This window comes from Miniopterus schreibersii, assembly GCF_964146895.1.
Source record: "Miniopterus schreibersii genome assembly, chromosome: 6".
In the NCBI taxonomy this organism is placed as follows: Eukaryota; Metazoa; Chordata; class Mammalia; order Chiroptera; family Miniopteridae; genus Miniopterus; species Miniopterus schreibersii.
In genome coordinates, this window is record NC_138107.1 from 87285699 (window position 1) to 87309510 (window position 23812).

The 23812-nt window shown below is 48.7% G+C and overlaps 1 protein-coding gene across 1 annotated transcript in view; it reads left to right on the forward strand.

Annotated features, from left to right (window-relative positions):
- SLC22A3 (solute carrier family 22 member 3) overlaps positions 1-23812 on the forward strand; it is a 52699-nt gene that overhangs the window by 20469 nt on the left and 8418 nt on the right. The window contains exons 2-7 of the mRNA XM_081140999.1: positions 4747-4850; positions 5066-5220; positions 6845-7013; positions 7864-7981; positions 22873-22967; positions 23084-23298. Coding sequence (XP_080997125.1) covers positions 4747-4850; positions 5066-5220; positions 6845-7013; positions 7864-7981; positions 22873-22967; positions 23084-23298 — 856 coding nt within the window. The remainder of the gene's footprint in view (positions 1-4746; positions 4851-5065; positions 5221-6844; positions 7014-7863; positions 7982-22872; positions 22968-23083; positions 23299-23812) is intronic.

The following is a 23812-nucleotide window of genomic DNA, read 5'->3' on the forward strand; positions in this document are numbered from 1 at the left end:
GTGCCTCTTCTTTTTAAAATATTTTTATTGGTGCAGGCTTGCCTGCATGGGTCGTGCCAACCACACCAGTGGGAGCTCTCTGTAAATACTCGAAGATTAGGTTTTGTACCTGCAGCTCATCATGATGGTTCTTGCATATCATAAAAACACTAATTTTTGATATTAAGATAAATGCCATCTGCTTCTGTTAAACTTTTACTATGACTAGAATTAATAGTGACATCCTTGCCTCTGGTGGAGACCCAACCCAAATTACTTTCTCTATGATTACAATAATTTTTAACCATTACTGGGCTTCGTTATAGTGTCTTCCTATTGATTTGAGATGGAACCTACCCATGGAGGTCAACAGGAATTGTTTTGGCCAATGATAAATGTAGCCGGGGGCACCCCACACCCCAGCTCAGACTAAAGGCCTAAGTGATGTTTTTAACACCAATGACGAGTCCAATGGCTACTGATTTTGCCCTACGAGCTGATTAGAAATGGTTCCGTTTACAACCCACTCTTAGAAAATCAAAACAGAGGCACACAGGTCTTGTCATTTAACACCAGAGATTCCCTTCTCTCTCAACAATACAAATAATGGTGAGTAGGATTCCTCGTGGCCTTGCCTAAAGCCAAATACTGTGATGTCCTCTAAGCTTAGGAGCTCGTAGGTGCTGAACAAGACCACTGTGGAAAAGCCAGCTGCCAGTCCTCAGGGTCCATTTCCTGGGGTTCCAGGAGCAGGCAAACCCCCTTCTGAGTGTCCAAGTCTTTTGTGTACCTGCTTTTTTAAAATTTTTTGTTTTACTTATTTAGTACTTTAGACCTCTGTATACTGAAGATATTCTGCTGGTTTTAAGGATAATTTAGAAATCAAAACTTTAAAACATGTCTAATAGGAACTTGCCCCAGCGTTTATCATTACAACTCAAACTCATGTAATGTCTATTTGGATTTTAACAACCAGGAAGAGCTAAGAAAAGCCCTTGTTTGGAAACCTTTCCAAAGTGTCCATTTAGGCTAGAGTTGTGCTTTCTGCAAAATGAAGCAATGTAATCCTTCCAGCTTTACAAAAACAGTTGCTTGAGTCTTTTATCAAGTTGGCTTTCAGCTCCGGCCGAGGGGAGTAATTCTTTGTGTAAAAGTGACTTTGGCGATAATGAAGAATAGAATGTGTACACGTGGATTTATGAACATTTAAAAATAATTTAAAAAATCTTTGCATGTGTACACTTAAAAAAAGATGCCTCACTTGTTCTAGATAGATTGCCTTAGGAAAAAGACATGAACATTTATGTCTTTGTAAATTTGACAAGAGGTGGTTTTCGGTTTCCCTGGCACTACAGGTTTCTGGTACTTTATTTAAGGAAAAGGGCCTCCGCCTAGGATGCTCACTGGCTTCGGTGTCTGCTGATCTCTCTTAAACAGCAAAAACAGATTGTAGCCCCAGAGCTGTTGTGACAGCAGGCAGCGAGCTCAGAGCTGCTTAGGAAAACCAGCCCGGAGTCACAACCATGCCTTTGAGCTTTGTGACTGCAGTGTTTGCTCCCCCTGGAAACGTGTGTGTGCGCGTGGAGGGCGCGCATTTCCTTACAGGTACATAATTTTTTAAGTTAATTTATTTCGTACTCTTAAAAGATAGCAGGTTTCCGGTCACAAAATCAGAAGCCAGGCTAGGTATTTCAAGCAGGAAGGGATTTAATAGAAGGGTTTGCACTGCGGCTGTGTAGGAAGGGCTAGAAAGCAAGGAGGGGAGAGGTCAGGAAGGACAGCTCCTGCGGAAGCCCCCCGACCGCTCCACAGCGTTCCAGATCCTGTGGCCCCTTATCCCTTTGCCACATGGGGCGTGGGGGGAAGCAGTGACGAGCACTGGCTGACTCCCGCAGCCACTGACCGCTGTTGTCACTGCCACGATTGGAGCCGGAGCTGTGGCCATCGCCGGGAGAGGAATCCCCACCTCCCTCCCTGCTACCTTCTGATCTTGCACTAGCTCCCCCTGCTGGCAGAAGCGGAACAGAACCCTGCTGGCAAAGGATTCTGGGAATTGTAGTTTCCACAGCTCCAGCTCCCGGGATGCAGAACAGAGCACAGAGGCAGGGCATATGTGGCCCTCATAGCACTTTAGACGGCATCCTAGTACTTTAGAAAACATTAAGTTATAGCATTTTAACCATTCAGACGTTTGTTTTTAATTAGTTTCATTTTAATATGAAGTGTGAAAAGTCATTTTGCCAGTTTCTCTTGTGGGAGTGAAAAGATAATCCGTTTTATGTTAAAGAATATTGTGCAGGTTAAAATAGTAGGGGGGCATTTTAGTTGACGCAATTCAAAAGCAGCTGAACACATGCAATAAAGCGATTGCTCTTGCTTGGCCTTGCTGTGCTCTCTGTGAAAGCTTGCCTGTATCCCTAGCTGACCCAGTGATCTGAGATACAGCTGGAGGAAGCAGAGTCTGCACTGTGGTATTTATATTTGACACTGGTTGGTGTTTTTCTGAAGCAAAATGTTTTCTCTGGCAGGGAAAGTACCTGTTTGTCTTCGGAAATTTTATGTACTTTTATTCTAGGTGCATTCTTTTCATGTTTAATTCCGGTGGGAAATTATTTCAGATAAACAATCATCTGCAAGTTTACATAAAATAAAATTATCACACCTTGAGAAACCAGTGTTTGCATTGATGACAAAGCGCTCCTAAATGACCACAGTTGCTTCTACTACACACATCTGTCAATCCTTTTACTTTTTAAAATCTCCATTAATCTCAGCAACACTGGAGACAGGCCAGTGATGACTGTCCCCCACTTTCCCCCCAGCTATGTTAGGTGGCAGGTCACTAGCTGTAGAACCCAGGCAAGAGTTGGGCTCTGTACATAAATGTGACAGTTTGCTTAGGAATATGCATGTATGAGACGATTCCTGCTGCAACCACTTTCATTTTCATGCTCCAGTCTGCGGGGGCCTGCGGGGGAAGCGCCGACTGGACGTAGGCGAGGCAGCGCTGGGGTGGGGGGTGGGCGGGGGATACTTTTAAGGGAGTCGGTGTTCAGAGCCTCAGCTCGAGTGTGTTCAGGGTGGATCTGCGGGGCAGTGCGGGCGTATCGAGGGAGGAGGTCTTATTCCTGGTGTCCTCCCGCTTTTCGAAAGGACCTGCCCCTCGCGTCTCACTAGGACACACTGAGGGAGCTGAAACCTGCGGAACCCACAGGGACACTGTGGAACACTGGTTTGGGCGTTAAGAAAGTAATTAAGAAAGTTAATGACCCTTATGACTTGATTGAACAACTTTTTGTAAGTCTGGCGGTTGCCCTTTCTTTCCTTACAGCCAGATTGTAGGCCGACTTAAGCGGCGTGTGGATCGAGTGAAAAGTAGAACTAACTTCGATGATAAGATTGCTGGGTGAGCCTGGCATGCATCTGAAGGCGGCAGAAGGATTGAGCAACATCACTATGACAAACTCTCTCCATTCCCACTAATTTTTCTATATTGACAAGGTTTCTTGGCACTTAAATTTATTAAAAATGAAAAACAGGAATAGAATTGCTGTTGAGCCCTAATTTGTTCTGGTGATAAGCAACTTCATCTACGGGCTACGTGGACCCGCAGGAAACGCCAGGCTTGCTTGACATTCCTCTAGAAGCGGAGAGCTGCACTTCCAACCAGATTTCACTGCTGCGTGATAACACTTCTCAAAATTCATTGTACGGCCGGGCGGCTCCGTTGGTTGGAGCATCGCCTCGTACACCAAAAGGTTGCGGGTTCGATTACCAGTTGAAGGCCGTACCGGAGGCAACTAATTGATGTTTCTCTCTTCTGTCAATGTTTCTCTCTCTCCCTCTCTCTCTGAAATCAGTAAACATATCTTCTGGTGAGGGTTAAAAAAATATTCATGGTATCTTATGTTTTTATCAATTATGGTCTTAAAGTAACTGCAATTATAACCTAATCAGAAAACATTCTAATATTTAGAAACTACATTTTTAAATAGAAAAAAAAAAATTGCCCTAGCTGGTTTTGCTCAGTGGTTAGAGCATCAGCCCAAGGACTGAAGGGTCCTGAGTTCGATTCTGACCGAGGACATATCCCTCAATCGCAGGCTCAACCCTGGGCCCTGGTCGGTGCTCAAGCATGAGGCAACCAATTGATTTGTCTCTCTCACATCAATGCTTCTCTCTTTCTCTCTCTCTCTCCCCTCCCCCTTACACTCTCTCTGAAAAGCAATGGAAAAAAATCTCCTCGGGTGAAGATTAAAACTTTTTAAAAATTAAATGTTAATTTATAGACATAATTTATTATACACAAAAATATGGTGAGGTAGATAAATAAACATTATTATTTACCTCACCACCTATTAACATAATACACATTAAGACATCAAATATTAGGTTTTAAGTATGTGAGAAAGAAAATAAGAATTTAAAGGGAAAAAGAATTGACGCCAAATTTTCAGGAATTGAAGAACTTGTCTTTACTGGGTGGCGGTGGGCGTCAAGGGCGTGGTGTTTAGACCACTGGGCACAGCTGAAGGAACGACAGAACACCGCTGCTTGAAATTGTCAGTATTTGTAGCACGCTAGAAATTGCACCCTTGGCAGTTATTGAAACTGACAGAGAAAATATTTATAAATCAATGTGAAAAGATGCCCGTGATCGATTTTTTAAATTTTATTTAAGGAGTATGTGAGCAAAAACGTTGGGAGCTCGCCGATCCACGCGAAAGGTAAGAGGTGTCCTGAGCCTTGTGCGCCCCTGTCTTGCAGTTCGACCTCGTGTGCGCCGACGCCTGGATGCTGGACCTCACGCAGGCCGTCCTCAACCTGGGCTTCCTGGCCGGCGCCTTCACGCTGGGCTACGCTGCGGACAGGTGACAGCGCCGCCAGGAGACGCTTGTGTCAGCTGCTGGAAAAACGTTCTCACTCAGTGCAGAAAGCAGCGCCACCTCCCCTTCCCGCGCCGGTTCCCTGGGACCCAGCCCTTTCCCCCTAAGCCCCGCTCCCCTCTCCTTGGACTGACCGGGCGCGGCTGCTCGGGGGGTGGAAGCGCCCGCGTCTAAGGTGGCCTCCCCCCTCTGTCCCCCAGGTACGGCAGAATAATCGTCTACCTCATATCCTGCTTCGGCGTCGGCGTCACCGGTGTGGTGGTGGCCTTCGCGCCCAATTTCCCCGTGTTCGTGATCTTCCGCTTCCTGCAGGGCGTGTTTGGAAAGGGGACCTGGATGACCTGCTACGTGATAGGTGAGACGCGGCCGTGTCTGCTTGGGAAGCTGGGTAGGTGGCGAGCGGTCAGCCCGTCGCCGTCGGGCAAGTGGTGAGGCTTCGGGCAGCAGCAATAGTTTCTGCACACAGGAGGGTGCAGGGGCCGGATCCTGACCCTTTAGAAATTGAAATGCCGCCTTACATTGGGGGCCAAATGTGAAATATCACAAAATACTGGATGACCACTTTCTACCACTGCCATACTATTATCACATGATTTTTTTGCTTTGCTTTATTAGAGATTAATTTTTATTAAAGTGTCAGTAGTTCCTTGAAACATTTTTCAGGAATTCTCTGTGGATTTCTGTGATCTGCTTTGCGATGACACTCCTTCTGTATAAGTGGGGGACTTCTCATCACGTCCGAGATGTGACCTGCAAGTGAGGAGTTCATTTGTGACCCTTTGCTATCTTCTGTAACTAGAAAGTTCGATCTTCTGGGGATGAAAGGGAGAAAGCCTCCCTTCGCCCTTTGCTCATGTTACTGGGAAAGTCCTGGCTGCCACCTTTGGCTCTGTGTCCAGTGGTGCCTGGACCGGTCACCTACGCTGAGTCATGGTGGACTTGTGACCAGGGAAATTTGAATGTTCCTCTTTGATGGTCACTCTAGAGCTTTGGGCCTCCGCTCTCTTCTGTTATGCTGGACAGTTCTTCCCCACACAGTGCCCGCTTTGGAGACCCCTTGAAAGTATTTTTATGGGGAAAAAGGAGAGAAAGTATTAGGAGGGCTGACTGTCGCTGGCTGGGGTGGAAGGGATAATTTTGAAATGTGAAGCATCTTTAAGGAGACCCACGTCTAGTGAATTTTAAAAGTCGTGATCTTCAGGCAAGAAGAAGGTGGCATATCCCAGGATGATCAGAGTAGAATCAGCGACAGATAGAAACGGATTCGGGCAGTGGGGGGAGGAAGGGATGCCAGCAACAAAACTCCCCAGGATTTTTAAAGAAATATCACACACACAGAAAGTCCAGCACTGTGGGGAGAATTATCATTTGATAGAAACTCTCTTGTGATAGTGAAAAGATTTGTAGAGTCTCTAATATTCATAACGAATCTCCCGAAGACACTCTAATACTAATGTTTTTAGAGCAATGATAAAATCTAGTTATTATAGTTATGTTTTCATGATTACAATGACCTTCCAACACAGTCGTCATGGAAGCTTTCCCAGACCGGCACCTGCGGTCCCTGTACGCCCAGGAGGATGCTGGGCTGGGCAAGCAGAGCGTGGAGGGCCTGGGGGCTGGCGGGGAAGTGGGCGCAGCGCCGGGTTACCCGGGAAGCGCATCTCCATCGCATCAGCTGCGGGCCAGGACTCGGAGGGCCTGCAGGCTCTAGCAGGGCCCAGGACTCGGAGGGCCTGCAGGCTCTAGCAGGGCCCGGGACTCGGAGGGGCTGCAGGGTCTAGCAGGGCCCGGGACTCGGAGGGGCTGCAGGCTCTAGCAGGGCCCGGGACTCGGAGGGGCTGCAGGCTCTAGCAGGGCCCGGGACTCGGAGGGGCTGCAGGCTCCAGCACTGCGGGCGACGGGGCGGGTGCAGTGTCTCTGCTTGTCCTGTTGGAGACCATCTGGAGCTTCCCAGACTCTGTCTTTGTTTCCCTCAGTGACAGAGATCGTGGGCTCAAAGCAAAGGAGGATCGTGGGGATCGTGATTCAGATGTTCTTCACCCTGGGCATCATCATCCTCCCCGGGATCGCCTACTTCATCCCCAGCTGGCAGGGCATCCAGCTGGCCATCACGCTGCCCAACTTCCTCTTTCTCTTTTACTACTGGTACGAGCTTGCAGTTGTTCCCGGGCTTGTTCTGGTTCTGCGGAGACGCAGCGTTGACGCTTCTGAACCCACATGAGTAGGAAAAAATTTAGGAGTTTGCCTGACATCTCCAGAACGGCGGTGGGCTTCAGGAACTTCTAGAGAATTTGAAAATTTATAGAGATTATTTATTAATTATTTGACTAATAGTTGTTATTAATAAAATACCCAAACACAAACTTATAAGTAGAGTATTAGTTATATTTTATTTTACAATATCTTCATGAAAACTACCAGGCAAAACCCGGTGCCTGCCAGTATTTCAACACAAAACAAATGCAATGAAATCGATCTGCTTTTCTGTACACTCTGTGACGCAAATTATTATTGCTCGGCCGTCCTCTGAGGGACGAGATGCTAAGAGGATGAGAAGCTGGCAGAAAGCCACAGGCATATGCATCCCACTCATAGTGGAGTGAACATATTTTAAGCATTGCTCTAATTTTAATATATGTCAAATAAGTTTACATAACTTGGGTCCTTCACCTTCTCCTCAATGTTCCCTCAGTCCCAGCTCTTTTCCTATGCGTAGTTGAGGACACGATATTCCAGGATAGCCTGGCCTTGCAAGAGCAACGTCGTATTTAATTGTTTTTATTACAAGCAATGATCCAATTATCAAGTGAGCATTTTTTCCTTCCACAATAAATTTGCAAAGGTAATCTGTGTTTTCGAGAGCCCATTCTAAATTCAAAGATTCTCCTCAACTTGCATCTAATGGCAAGATCTATTTTGATAGAGAAACTCGAGTCATAAAATTTTAGGTTTCGAAATTCCTACTCATAACTCAAAAATGCTTTCTTCTTGCCAGGGTGGTTCCTGAATCCCCCCGCTGGCTCATTACTCGGAAGAAAGGAGATAAAGCGCTAAAAATTCTGAGGAGCATTGCCAAATGCAACGGGAAATATCTCTCACCCAGTTACTCGGAGGTACTTTTATTTATCACTGGTAACAAAAATCATTAAAGTGGGTGGATTTGTCACTTATGGGCATGTTATCAAACATCTGACTAAGTCGTTTTTTAGTTTGACTCTAAAAAAGGAAACCTTGGGAAGAATCGCCAGGCGTGTTAAAGCAGAAAGGATGTGAAGTTATAGCCGCATTATCGTTGAGGTTCATTGGTCATTTGGTCCATATTTTAATAGTTGGACCCGGTTACTTGGATTATTATGCTTTACTTACTGTACCTCCCATTGTATTTAATCACTCATTCATCGTCATTGAACAGACTATAAACCTTTTCTTGACATTCAGTCTAGCCTAAGGACTTGTCTTTAAATTTAGTCTCAGAAGTAGTATGTCTTTGAGCCAGAACTTGAACAAGAATGTAGTATTCCAGCCTTTGGACTTATATATGCTGGCTGTCCTGCCTCCTCTCCCTCCTTGCTTCCTCCCTCCCTCCCTTCCTATCTCTCTTCCTTCCCCCTTTCTTTCCTTCCTCTAGCAAAGACTTTTGGGTGCCTCTGTATCACTGCTCTAAGAGAAATTAGGGGGGATTAAAGGCTCATTTTTTGTCCTTTGGAAGATTTGATGTGCGGTTGAAGACGTAACACATATACAGGGTGTCCCCCAAAATGTATACACACTTCAACAGCTGACAGCTCAATTCTGAAAATGAAATGTATTTTAATGAACACTGCCTCTATAATTCGAAGCATGTGTCTACATTTTTGGGACACCCTATATTTGAAGCAACCCCTGAATAATTAGAGAATAGCGTATAAAAGTAGATGGCCATGCTTCAGCTGCAAAGACTTAAGTAATACAGAATAACAGGAGGGTTATTATAAAAGGAGTAATAAAGAAGAATTTGGGGAAAATATGAACCTTGGGTATAAACCTTTAAGAACATGAGGTTGCTGACATTGTTTGCTTCGTAACATTTGGTTTGTTTTGATAGAAGAGTTCTGATAAAAATCGAGGTTTTGTTGGTTTTAGTGTCGCCTCGCAGCCCCCGCAGAACTTGGTCAGGTCTCTCCAGGTTTCCACTGTCCCCTTTCCCTCGCATTCAGCTGCGAGCAGTGGCCTCTGTGTTTACAAAGGTTGACCAGTTGTCCCCGTTGGAAGTAGATCATGAAGTGTATGGTAGAGATAGAACTTAATCTGTTTTAACCACTAAGACTGGTTGGTCCTTGTTGTTCCTGGAGCACAGTTAAGCTGTGTGTCCCTTTTGGGGGGAAAATATTCCACTGCCTCTCAGCGTCTCTCAACACATCAGCCGTCCGTCTTCACAGCTGGATCAAATGGGTAATCATTTGTACTCAATTTTATGAGCCAAGTGAATATTTTTGCTACTCGTTCAGCAGTATCCTGAAGACACTGCACATGTCATTCCAGAGCTAAGCATATGTAGGATCTAAATCAAGGTTTTAAGATTATAGCAAGAATAGCCCTGTGCTCCTGGCTTGTGAGATGAAACACATTAGCCAGACATGTCTGTTATCACAAGCATTACTAAGAGGCCAGAGGGTGTTCCCAGAGCAGCTGCTGTTGCACATCCTGTGAGTGTCCCATTCAGTGCCACTCCCGCGGACTCACTGACCCACTTCTCGTTTGTGAGCACCATAGAAATCAGTCCTAGAGAGCTGGCAGCCCCACGTTCCCCTCTTGTCACAAGAGCTTCACCGACCTCCCAACCCCAACCTGTTCCGTCGCTGGCACCAGAGGTCCTGGTCTACTTTAGGGGTCCTGAAGGACCTAGCTTAAGTGACCCAAGAATGCTCCATACTATGGAAGGTGCCCTAAATTCAGTACGCGCTGTATTACCAATCCCCTGGGCATTAGTGAAGGGAAGGGAGATACGAGAAATGTCAAAAGTTCAGAAATAACCAAAGTAAGTAAAGCAAAGCAAAGTTGATGAATCACTTTAGTAATTAGTGATGACTAAGTAATCACAAGCAGTCATTAGTAAAAGTTTATTGTGCACACACCAGAAAAAAAGTTGCAAACTTGAGCACTCAAATCAAAACATGAAATGAGGTTTGGGGGTATATTGTTATAAAGCAGCTTATGTAGTGAGGAGGTGACTCAGTTTGGTGATTCAGATAACTACTGTGTGTGCTTCGCACTGATGGGTTATAATACCTGTATTACATTTTCTAAAATGCTAAGGAATCGGTGAGTAGTTATGGCGTGTTGACCTTAAGAAACAGTTCAAATTTTGCTTATAATTTCCAGAGGCATGAGCAAGAAATGACTCAGGTCAAGTTAGTCTTGCAGAATAAGCTAAGTAAAGCTTTGTTTGTATGATTAAACTGGTCTTGTCTGCTCCGGGAATTTTCAAGGCTGGTCTTCTTTTGTTTTCTATTTTAACAGAAGAAATAGGTGCAATGGATTTGATCCAACATTCAAGCAGGTAGATTATTCTGAGAGTTGGTTGTCCTGTAAATATTACTGGTTCTATTTCACATGGATGTTACTCATTTCTTGCGTGAATCACCTCTGGCTCTCTGGCTCATGGATCCCTAGTCTTTCATTTGCCAAAGCTCCTGGCTGGCCTCTGACTGCTGAAGAGGTGGCCAGAAGGTAGACATGCAGGTGATCGGAGCATCAGGCTCTCTGAATGTACCAATAGTGTAGCTATGATTCGCTGCAAAGAAAAACCCAAAACAAAGACCAATGCGAACAGGCAAGTGGGTTGAGCTCATAGAGAGTTCTGTAGAAAAACTGGAAAGAACCAAAGATGAGCGGTATGCGAAACACAAGGTAGCTGCCGACGCAGAAGGAGGGTTCGCTGAGACGCCTAAGTCTGTTCCGCTGCCGGAGAAGGGTTTAGCGATTCAACACGTTTTTGGTTATCTGGTCATCAGATTGTGGTGGATTAGATTATGACTAAACACTCACGTCCCCTCATTTCCACTGGATGAAAACATCTGCTGGCTCCTTTGATGTTGGGCATGGCGATGGAATTCGCTTAGTTTTCATGGTAGATGGAGTGAACGTCTTGCCCTTTGACCTTGGTCTTGGCCTTGTGGTTGCTTTGGCCAGTGGGAGGTTATCAGATGTGGCGCAGTCATCTTGAAATGTGCTTGTGTTTGGGTTTGGTCTCTGCACTTCATCCGTAGTCATCACGAGAAGAATGTTCCCAGGCTCTCTCACTGGCCGCAGAGACTGAGAGATACTTGGAGCAGAGCTACTCCAGAAAAGCTCCCCCAAACCTAGACCAACCCACAGAATGAATGCTTGTTATTTTATGCCACTAGGCTTGATACTGTTATGCAGCATTACTTATCAATAGTCAACCAATTCATTGACCAAACGGCCATTGTCACTTACTGACCTGGATTATGCAATTATATACTACCTGTGGGAGTAACTGCAGCAGCAGTTTTTTTAATTTTTTTAAAGGATTTTAAAGGCCCTTATTCCAACAATCCCCACCCCTCCCCTACGTTCCTCCACCTCTTGTCTTTGTGTGGAATATGCTCGTGGAAAATTGTACGTTACAACTCTAGCTAACAAAGAGCCTCTAGTACTACAGAACTGAATATGTTCATATTTATTAGTGATATTGTTATGCTCTATTGACCCAAAAAAAGATAAAGCTTGATTGTAGTTTCCTTATTTTTATGATATTCCTATACAGTTCATTGTTCATAGCTAATTTACAGCTTATTGAAACGTAAGTACAGATGCTGCTCAACTTACAATAGGGTTATGTCTTGAAAAACCATCGTAAGTTGAAAATATCATAAGTCGAAATGCATTTAATATGCCCAACCTAGTACTGAACGTCACGGCTTAGCCTCGCCTACCTTAAATGAGCTCAGGACACTTCCATTGGCCTACAGTTGGACAAAACCGTTTAACAGAAAGCTCATTTTATAAAAAACTGTTGAATATCTCATAATTTATTATGTGTATCATTTTTGCATGATTATCAAGTTGAAAAATCTTAAGTCCAACAGTCATAAGTAGAGGAACGTTTGTACTGGATGTTACATTGACACTCATTCATGCATAAACATGATCGTGGGCAGTTCCCATGGTGACATGTTTAGGTGACATCAAGAACTGACAATTGAGCCATGGCTGGGGGGCTCGAATGGAGCATTGTCCTGTACACCAAAAGGTTGTGGGTTCTATTCCCAGTCAGGGCGAATACAGGAGGCAACTGATCGATGTTCGTCTTTCTTTCTCTCTCTCTCTAAAAAAAAAATCAATTAAAACATGTCTTTGGGTGCGATTTAAAAAGATTAAACAAACAAAACCCTCACATTTGAGCTTTCTGATCTCAAAGGGATCATCATCAATATAAAGGATCCCACTCTTATTTCTAAAATGGAAAATATTAGAAAATGCCAGGCTAAGTGTTAGATTACCTCAGTTACCAGAGAGACCTCCAACTCTTAATGGCAGCGTGTAGTCGGTATTTCAATGAATTGTCACACGAGCACCAGTATTGCCACAGAGAGGGACTTTCCAGCCTTGGGAATGTCTGTTTCTGGCATTTCCTTTGAAAGGGGGATTTTGGTAAACACAGTTTCTGTTCTTCCAAAAGAGGAACCACGCCATGACCCTGGCTTCATGAAGCCCATGGGGGCTGTGTGGGATTTTGGTCCCGTAACTCACTACACTGTTTCTGTTGACTATCTTGTGCAATTATTATCTCAGACTTGGAACTTGAAAACTGCCCGCATGGAATTTGTTTCAACAGATCTCAAGAGAGTGATTTAGGCCCTGGGAGTGCCTAACGGGCTCCCGTGCAGTGCGCGTGTCGACTGGGAAAGGCTTAGTCTAGAAAATGCTGAAGGATATTGGACACGAAGTCATTGGAAACGCCTGCAACACTTCCCCTTAAAGAGGCTAGTTTTGTGCTTGGACTCCATGCAGAGAATAGTGTCAGTTCTGCCAGCAGAGCCTTAATGTGACACACGGAATTGACCACTGTGATATGCACATCAGCACGTTCGTGGGAACTTAGAATATTCTGAATGTGTGAAAATGCCAGGATGCTTCAGATGCCAAACACAAATGGACCTCTGGATCTGAGAATTAATTTGATAGTGCTCCACTTCAATACAGCACACTTTGGAAATAGCCTACGTTCTCTAAATGGCCTGTATTTAAATGGATTATTCTAATCAGTTCCCATATCTTTAACCACTTGAAAATAAGACAATGTTGTAGGAAAAGGGAAAAAATCTTATGCTGCAATAAAACTTTTAAAAAAGCCATAAAAACAGTACAGATGGGCTGTTAAATCCAGAGTTTCTTTCCCAGGCCCGGTGATTGTAAGTTCTTTCACTGAAGGGAATTCAGCCTAAAACCTCCAGGTCAGTGGACTCACAGTTAACCACTCAGATGTCCAGAGGAGGATGTTCTGGAGCCTCAGGCGGCTTCAGCCGAACTAGGATCCCAGGGACATGTCCCTTGAAGAACGCAGCGGCCTGCAGCGGCCAGAGGGAGCGCCGCGGCCTCTCTAAGCCAGCATTTTGGGGGAGGAACCCCGGAGGGACAGGCCTCGCCCACCCCTCGGGCTCACCCTCCAGACGCCCTCGTGAAATACCTGGGTTAGACCTTTGTCGAAACCTTAACTGTTTCATTTAAATGCAAGATGAAGCTTGAAAAGCATCCGTGGGAACTGAGAGAGGAAAGCGCCGCTGTTCTGTGAGCTCAGCCTGGTCCTGGTGCGCGGCCTGGTTCTAACAGTAATCGGGTCTGCAGAACCCGGACAACTAAAGGACTCAGGTAGCGTCCAGCAGGGCGACCAGCTGTCGCATTTGCCCAGGATTGGGGGCTTTCCCGGCATGTAGGAGTTTCAGAGCTAGACCCGAGTCTCAGGCAACCTGAGACGAGCTGGTCACCGTGTGACTAGGTCCATCCTCACCTTCCTGGCTGTGCTCAGAGGAAGATACCAAAGACTGACGCTCTGGCTTCGCCTGCCCCTCCCGGGAGAAGATAGTGGGAGGTCTGGCCAACCACAGGGTGGGACCTGCGATTATCTAGGGTCAGATGCCAGCTGCCGAGCCCCCAGGGCTGGCCAAGCACCCTCTTTCTCTCTCTCTCTCTCTCTCTCTCTCTCTCTCACTTTTACAGGCTTTATTTGAAGTTCCAACATGAAGTAATATTTCTTTTTTTAAACCACATTTCTGATGTATGCTTGGCCTGCGAGAAGCTGTCCGTATTTAATGCATACAGCTGGGCCGACCCCCGGTTCCTGCTTAGTGCCCACTCTGGCCCTGAACCCAGCCTACTCGACGGGGGCCCTGCCCCTGCCCAACTTCTTCCTGTTCTTTCTCCCCGAAGTAGGACCCCATGGCTTGTCACTCGTCCATTGTCCCAGAGCTCAGTGCCGCCCACTCTGGGTGACGTTACCTGCTCTTCCTTGATGACGGTCCCTGCTGCCGAGACACCATTCTCCAGGGGTTCCCAGGCCATAGGGCAGTGCCAGGCCAGAGAAGACCCAAGGGCGCCCCCCCCCCAACTGGCCGCTCCCCCTGGAGGAGCCGGTGGGTCCGTTCTCAGCAGGCGCGGAGCCTGAGCGCCTCCACTCACACCCGCCTGCTCTCTCTGCTTCCGAGGTTGCAGCCAGTGTCACAGGCCAGGCCAAGGATTATGACACCGGGGCAGAGCTCCAAGCTCTACACAGTGACATTCAGGGTCACCTCATCTAGTCTTTAATTAGTTACATAATCCGGGAGTCACGGACCCCTCCCTCCTTTCTTAAAGACTGACCCTTGCCCTTAGGAACATCGGGCCTCCCCTCCCGGCCCCCGCGCCCTGTGGTTGGCACAGAAGCACTTGCCTCTTTCTGTCCCAGCCCGAGTCCTGGTGGCGCTACACACAAAATTACTTAAAATGTAAAACCAAACGAGTAAGCCATTCAAACCCACTATTCGGCTCATCTCGGTTGCTCTCTCTTGTGGGAATTGTGAAAACGCTTAACTGGCTCTTTTCCTTCTGGGGCTCCCAGCAGAACAGAGGAGCGAGTGCTCCGCCTTTGCCTCCCCGAGCCGCGGCCAGAGGCCGGCCCTCAGGTGCCTCCCTCGAACTCTCCACTCGGCTCCGCGGTGCCGGGAGGAAAGATGGTCAGCTCTGCAAGCGTTTTCTTCCTGTGCCTTGCCTCCCACTCTTGAGCTTTTGGCAAAGCCGGCTTGTCAGCCCAAATTACTGGGCTCCCTGCTGGGAATGAATGAGAAAGCACTGGCCCTTTGTGGGAGCCGCCCGCTGTGGAGGCCACGGCGTCCAGCTTCCAGGGCCCGCACGCCCAGCGCCCTGGCCAGAATTCCCGGGAGTTATTCCCGACCCAAAGCTGCTGGTACATGACAGGGCTGCTGCCCAGATCCTTCACCGCCAGGAAGACGGCCTTTCTCCGTGAAATAAGCCTAGGAAACGAGATGTGGCCTGGGAGCAGGTGAAGCGTTTAAATTCTCCAGGTGTACGCAGGTGTGCTCCTTTGACGGAGATGGGACGGGGGAGATTGTGCTAAACAGTGAGAGAAAGCGCGCGGAGATCCAGTTCCCTGAGGTCCCATCCAGATGGTATAAGAGGCCTCACGTGCTGGGTTCGCATGGGCTGAATCCTCACTTCCCTAGAAAAAGTAAAAGTGGAGATACATGCAACAGGCGGCTGGGCGAAGAGCATCCAGGTTATGCTTCCAGGGACGCTTTCCGTGTGTACAGATGCGAACGGGACTGGGCCCCCAGGAAGGATCCGGAAACGGCTCCATGACTTGGTTTGGGACAGGTCACAGGGACCTGCACTGTTTCCTCTGTGCATCTGGGCCTAGTGGAGGGGAGTAGAATTTAATGTACAGAAAAGGGGCCCGGTTGAGGGAAGGCCTTTCTTCTCCCAGCAGTGAACGACCCTTCTTACAGTGGCTGAGTAAAGGAAGTTAAAGAGTCGGGGAGTCTTCATGACCTTCCCGGAAGGAGAAATTAGGGAACGTTGGGGAAAATGGCCAACTTAAGAAGATAAATGCTTTTTCATTCAAATGATGATTTTAAAGGAGAGGTTTCACCTTTATACCTGGTTAAAAAATAAATACTTTGATCAAAGCATAAACAACTTAAAGTTCAAATGGAGAAATAGCTGAAGGCCCGTTTCCCAGTCAGAGATCACACCACTGGGCACATACTGGGAGCAGAAGGGAGGCTGTGCCCAGGGGAACAGAGTTTGTGGAGTGCGTGGAAATGGAGGACCTGAGGGGCAGCCAGGCCTCTCCACGACACAGCCAGCAGGCTGGGTGGCTCAGGGCAGGGATTTAGACAAAACGCCCTCAAGAGACAGATGCCTGTGAACCCAGCCGGTGAGGAGGGCTGAGGAGGGTCAGGGGACTGTGCAGGGACCCACGGCCAGCTTGCTGAGACTCTGGCAAGAGCTCTATGAAGGGAAAGAGAACAGAGACCCTGTTTCCTGAGAAAAAGACCAGCAGGAATGCAGGAGGCAGGTGGCCCTGCAGGCTCCATGAGGGCCTGTCCTGGACTCGCCTCACCATGGCCCTGGCACCTGTGTGGCGAGGCCTGTTGGGCCCTGGCTGTCCTTGGCCTGTACAGAAAGGGCTGCCAGCACTCCCAGGCCCAGGCCCAGGCCCAGGCGGGGAGACCCTGTAGGACTGTAACTGGGCGAAGCTGCCGTGTTACTGGAATCCTGCGGGCACCCGAATGCCTGGGGAAGACAAGTTAACGGAACCTAGAGGCAAACATCCCCCAGCCGGTGGAGAGCGAGGCCATCTCCCGAGTTTAGGTTCTGTCGCTATCATGTTAAAGACTGTGGTCTTATGAAAACCATCGCTGAAGCATTCAGAAGACAAAACTAAATAGTGATAAGAATTTTGATGGATAGAAGGACAGGTTTCCACCCCTCACCCCCGCTGTCCAAACACTGAGCATTCCTGTGAAACCTGCCGTAAGCCCAACAGAGTCAAATTAGGACACATCCCGCTAACGATGCGCAGGATGGCGGACGCCCAGCAGGGGGCTCCGCACAGCTCAAGCTCCGCGACGAGGCCGAGATGCCGAGTGCGGCTCCCGGGAAGCTGCCTGCGGGGCCTCTCACTGCGGGCGCTGCTCCCTCTGGAATGGCTCATGCAAAACACACTGAACGCTGTTCTCCTTTCCACCGTTTTTCGGAAAAGTGAGAATCCTCTTCAGGTTTCTCTAGGTTGGCGAAAACAGATACCGACGTAGGTCTTGGTAAAAGCAAAGTAACATAAAGCGAACTTTCAGCAAGCGGGGGATACCTGTACGTGGTTTGATTTTTATTAGTGATAGATCAGATTATTAGCTTTAATTCACTGGCTCTAGCTTTTCTCCCTCTTCAGAGAAACCCTGCCTAACTAGGGACTTACAGGCACCCAACTTGATTTCTCACAGAACTAGAAGTTCTGTGAATCTGAACACGTCGCTGTGGTTTAAGGCTGTGGCATCCTCTCCAGTGGGACATTTAGAGCTTTCCTGTTTCGCTGATGAGCCGTGACATCGGTCAGCGCTACTGGGAGCTCAAGGATGTGTTTAATTTAATCCACTCACATCGAATTTTCATGACCAACCTCCCCCCCCCCCCAAGTTCCGAGTCTTTAGAACTCAGAGGGCGTTTTCCATCTTCTTTCTTCTATGTTAACACCTCTCCCACTCCCCCAAAACCCTCTCAGTTTTGTTTTTAAGAAATAAATGTCCCAACACATGACCCACAGCTGCATCCTGTTAACCTTTGCTGATGGTAAAGCTGCACTTTGGTTCCCTCCCAGGACCTCGAGATGGAGGCACTCCTGCTCTTCCGAGCGGTGGAGGGCGGGCAGGGCCACTCTCGGGCCAGACCCACACGGATGGAGCAGATGTCTCCTCTACAGGGCATCCGTCCTAACGGAAGAGCTGGCTGGGCTGGGGGCCGTTTCACCCGTTCTGTCCAGCGCTGTAACCACATGCGACACCGGAGCCCTGAGACGTGGCTCGTGGGAGCTGGGCTGTGTGTGAGTCAGCTGCAGAGGCATTCAGATTCAGTGTGACGTAGAGCGTGGAAACCACCGTAGCAATAATTTCACGTGGATTAGACGTGGACATGATAATATTTCAGATATGCTGGATTAAATGGGACATATTAAAATGAATTTTGCCTGCTTTTTAACCTTTTTTAAAAAAATGTGGCTTCTAGAAAATTTAGACTAATGGGAGTGGCTCACATTATATTTTAATTGGACAGCACTAGTGTAGGTGACAGGACTTATTTTTAACTATTTAATAATCATCAAATACTCATGATAATTTTAATATGGCTACTTCTTTATCATGTGAGCTCTTATATGGTAAATATTTTATCTACTCTTGTTTGAAAGTATAAGGACGTTTGTAATCATTCCCAAAGCACCATGGATAATTTGGTGAATTCTCTCTTTTGGATGGCAGGCGGCACTGTTGCCACCTAGAAGCTGGCCTAAGCTCTGCAGTGCCCAGTGCTCACTCCTGGGCCCACCGGAGCCGGCTCTTGTCTGACCAATGGGGCGTCCAGGAGAGGCAGGGTGGGGGACACAGGTCTCCCCAGCGGTCCCTGTGACTTCAGCCCAGCCCCCGTCTCTAGCTCCCCATGACTGTATGAAGAGCCCGGGTTGTCTAACTCTGAGGGGGCTCCCGGTCCTCCCGGTCAGTGAGCCCCAAATCCTCAAGTGATATTTTATGTACACGGGCTTTTTAGAGATTAAAAACTTCTAGAGAACAGAGCCTGTGGGGAACTTGTAATGTCGCCTCTACTGACGAAACCACAGTCAGGCTGAAGAGCAGATACATTCCCCCTCCTCGGCGTCTTCAGCTTTTCCCGTGAAGTAGGGAACTGATGGAAAATCCACACATTGGGACCAACCGGGCGAAACTGCGAGGCTGGGCGTGCGGCCCCCTGAACTGACTCTCCCCGCCCGTGGGCCTGCTGGTCAGCCGCTTTCTTCTCTCCTAGGTGAGGTTATCTGATTGAACCTCCAGAACTAACGAAGGGGTGTTGCTACCACCTGCTACTGATCTAAGGCCCATCGAGTTAAGAAACGGACTCACACACAGAGAACAGACTGACAGCTGCCAGAGGGGAGAGGGGTGGGGGGCTGGGTGGAAAAGGTAAAGGGATTAACAAAAACAAAACCGAAAAGGCTCAAAGACACAGACGACAGTATGGTGATCGCCAGAGGGAGGGGGGGCGGGTGGAAGAGCGTAAATGGTGATGGAAGGAGACGACTTTGGGCGGTGACCGCACACTACTACATCCAGATGGTGTATGTAGAATTGCGCACTTGAAACCCATATCATTTTATTAACCAATGTCACCCCAATAAATTGAATAATTTTTTTTTTTAAGTAAAAAAAGAAAATGTTCTGAGTGAAACAGTACGTCTCTGGCCTGACCCCAGTGGATTGTTTCTCTTCCCCAGAAACCTGTCCCCATCAGGGGACCTCTGTGCACCATAGTCATAGCAGGTTGCTATTTATAACGTCTTTCTCTTCCTTGGCAGCTTAAATTAAAATGTCAACTTGAAGAAATGTTTCAGAAAGGCCCTGGGAAGAGTTGTAAACAGAGCCGCATTAATCAAGGAGAAGCGAAGAAAGGGCTCTTTTAACATAGGGAACATCGTTGTTGACATAAAACAAAAGGCCTGGCCGAGTGAGGGCTGTTGAGAGATGGGCAGAGCAAACAGTATTCAGCTCAGTGAATCAGTAAAAGGAAACCAGCATGTGCAGTTGAACCCTGAACGATGCCTCTTTCTATGAGTGGCATCACTGGGCAGCCAGCCTCCAAACAAATGCCACCAAGAGCATTTCCCATCTCCCTTTGCTCCAAATTAAAGTGGGCACGCACCTTGTAGGTGGCACGGATGTATCACAAAACGCAATGCCATGCTCAGATCTAAAGAGAACGTACCGGCCCAGCTGGCGTGGCTCAGTGGTTGAGCCACATGAACCCGGAGGTCACAGTTCGATTCCCGGTCAGGGCACATGCCCAGCAGGGGTGTGCAGGAAGGCAGCTGATCAATGACTCTCATCGTTGATGTTTCTATCTCTCCCTCTCCCTTCCTCTCTCTGAAATCAATTTAAAAAACATATTTAATAATTAAAAAAAGGACATTGTGCTGTATGGTTGCATTTATACGGAATTCTAGAGGAGCAAAGCTGTGATGATAGAAAGCAGATGAGGGGTTGCCGGGCTCAGGGTGCAGGGAGAGGATCGCCTGTGAAGAGGCAGGAGGAGACGTTTGAGGGTGGTGGAAATGCTCCACATCACGAGGCGGGCGGCCGTTACGTGACTCTACACATTTGGCAAACTCAAGTGTACGCTTAAAATCGCTGAATTCCATTGTATGTAAATTGCATCTCGATAAAGTGAATTTAAAGGTACATTTCATAACTTGATAGGGCATTTCTATTCTTTCGTATCTGGCTCAGAGTAGGTGAAATTTGGTAACCTCTTGGTGATAGAAAACAAGCAGAGCTTAATTTCAAAATCCCGAGCTAGGGGTTGTGGGAGATCACCAGCTGCGGCCGTCTCCACGTGGGAGCTGCCAAAACGTTCCTGGCTGGGCTCCACGCGAGACACAGCTTGGAGCCTCCCAAGGTCCTTGGACACCCAGAAAGTGGGTTGTCTTTCAGGATGTCTGCGTCACCGCGGAGAACATGCTGGTGAATCAAAAACCAGCTGGATTTGTTTGTAAACTGGCAAAATTCTGACTTGCCTGGAAGTACTGTTAATCCCTTCACTCACTGGACCGGCGGGATTGGTTTTCTGGTCGTGGTGACCTTCACTGTCATCGGCTCTTCACACTGTTTCGGTGGAGGGTGGGCTTCAGGCCTTCGACGTGTGCCTTGGGAGAGCAGAGGCCGTGTGACTACTTGCTTTTAAATTGTCAAAGTTTGAAATTAAGACTTAATACCAAATCTTTTTACAGAATGGACTAGACTACTTAAGCAATTATTTTATCCAACCCAAAATTATGTTGCCTAAAATATTCAGCAATTAAAGTAAAAGCGTTGTTCTGGACTCAACTCTCTAGATAAGTCTGCTTTTGGCAACAAGTGACAGAGAACCAGCTTAGCGGGGCTTTGACATGAGCCCATTTCCCAGCTCATGTCTGTGGAATTCTCCAGCTCTGAGTTGGCCAGACTCAGGTCTTGATCTCAAACCATGGTTTTCTCCCCCTCGACCCCCTGCTGACGGGGCGCTCGGTCTTTAGACTGGTTCTCTCCGGGTGTAGGATGGCCGCTAAGGTGTGTTTGTGCCCAGTTCCTCATTAATCCCCTGAGGGAAGAGAGGGACGATTCCTGCGGGATCCTCTGATGTGAGGACAGTGAAAGACTTTCCCAGGACCCCTCTTTTCATTGGCTCGCATTGGGCCACGTGCCCATTTCTCTCTGGCTCAGAATGGGTCACGGCCCGGTCGCTGGCACAGAGGACGGACCTGGTCTCAGGTCATGAGGCCTCCCTTCCGACCCCGAGGAGATGAATTGTGGTGGGCGTGCAGGTGTGCATGTGCGCCCGTGTGCGTGCGTGTGTGCGCGTGTGGTGTAGGTTCTGTTAGGAAAGGAAAAGGGAGACTGATGCCCAGTCACCTGACCACTCACTATCAGTGTGGATTTACTCAAATTCCCGTGACTGCTGGTAGGGGGACTTTTGGCTCAAAGGCTTGGGGAACATGTGTCCGGATTTTCACTCAATCTGAGCCCGATCTGGAGTTGCGTTGAATGGACAGTAGGATCCAGACACGGAAGGGCACTTGTCCTCCTGTTTCAACATTCAGTCATCACCTAAACATTGGTTGGACACCAGGCATGTTGCTTGGTGCTACAGTCCAGTCCCTGTCCTCCAGGCTCCTGAGCTCATGGAGGGACCGAGGTAGGTAGACCCGGAGGATACATGGTGTAGGTACGAGGACAGAGGGCTGGGGAGTAGAGGCGCAGGTTGGAGTCGTCGGCTCTGCCTGAGGTTGGGAAAGGCCTCCCAGGGGAGGGGACATCAGGACCCGGGAGGCCTAAGGGCGCCCCGAGCGGAGGCACAGGCTGTGCAAGCTTGTGGCCCTGCGAAGCCCTGTTGCTCGGGGAACTGTGTCCGACTCCTTTAGAAGCAGCTGTGGCAGGGAGGGCTCGCCGTTCAGCTTCGCTTGATCGCACCTTATGCGCAGGAGCCAACCAGCAATCTTGGTGTCACTGAATTAAAGGAAAGACCAGTTTCTTGGGTGGCCAAAGAAGGGAGGAGCTGAATTTTTCTGGGTCGAAAAGAAGCTCGATGGACAGAAACAAAAACGACACCTTTGGTGCCACGCTTGCTCTCGAACTTGTCACTCTCTCCTACTTGTCAACATGAGGCTTAAAGGTTTAATAGATTAAGAAACACTTGTTTGGCCAGGCCGGGTGTGGCTCAGCGGTTGAGCGTCGACCTGGGATCCAGGCGATCGGGGTTCGATTCCCGGTCAGGGCACATGCCCGGGTTGCAGGCTCGATCAATGACTCTCTCATCATTGATGTTTCTCTCTCTCTCCCTCTCCTTTCCTCTCTCTGAAATCAATAAAGATATATTTTAAAAAAAAAAGAAACACTTGTTTGGCTCCCACCCTTTTACGCTAATTTTCCCCAATTTAATATGAATAAACGTGCAAACGTATTTGGCTCTGGGACACCCCTGCTCGCCACGTTGGCGCGAAGCGGTTTGGCGGGCGGCGCTGCCGATGGTGGCCGGCGCGGGATTCTCAGCGCAGCGGCTCCGTCCTCAGTCCTCAGGCGTCTCCCGCGGGAAGGGCTGCGGGGCCGGGCGGCCCACCCGCGGGCCTCAGGCCCTGACGGCGAGAGCCCCGGGCCGCCGCGGTGGCGGGGGGCGTGCTGTGTGCTCCGCTGAGCTGTCTTCTCCGGTGTAGATCACTGTGACGGACGAAGTCAGTAACCCGTCCTTTCTGGACCTGGTGAGGACCCCCCAGATGAGGAAGTGCACGCTTATACTTATGTTCGCTTGGTAAGTGCACCGCGCCCCGTTGGAAACGCCCGTGTCAGACTTACAACGGCGCCCCTGCCCCCCACCGGGCCGAAGCCCCTCTTAGGCTGTGTCCCTCGCCCCCGGTGCCGCCGCAGGTTCACAAGCGCCGTGGTGTACCAGGGCCTGGTCATGCGCCTGGGCCTCGTGGGCGGCAACCTCTACGTGGACTTCTTCATCTCCGGCGTCGTGGAGCTGCCGGGAGCCCTCCTGATCCTGCTGACCATCGAGCGCTTCGGCCGGCGCCTCCCGTTCGCCGCGAGCAACATCGTGGCCGGGGCCGCCTGCCTGGCCACCGCCTTCCTACCAGAAGGTACCGCTCCGGGAGCTTGGAAAGCAGCTTAAACCAGAGAGCGAGGAGGGGCCCCAGGGAGCGCTAGAAGCCCGGCCGCACCCCCCCGCCCCCGGTCGGAGGCACCTTCTTTCCCTGGGCGCTCCGGGCTCTGTGGAAGACAGTTTCCACGTCAGGACTGATTTTTAAATTGTTTTGCGGGTGGGTTTTTTCGGTCGTTGTTATCAGAAGATGTCCATTGTCACTTCACCGTGAGCTTAGTACATTCCTGGGGTGATCAAGAGATTCTGTCTAAAACTCACACACCCGTCAGGCTTTCTGACAAACCGTTTCCTTTGTCCCGTCCTGTGGTCGATACGCGGTGCGGGGCCTTGGGGGCCTCGGTCACGCGTTGCGGCCAAGTCCCTGTCCCCGCGTAGGCGCAGGCAGGTGCCGGCCTCTGCCGCTTGGAATGAGCTGAGGGTCTTTCAGACCAAAGTCAGCACGTAGGGTCAACCGTGTCTCCTCAAGGGCGTCAACGTGACAGCGTTTTCCG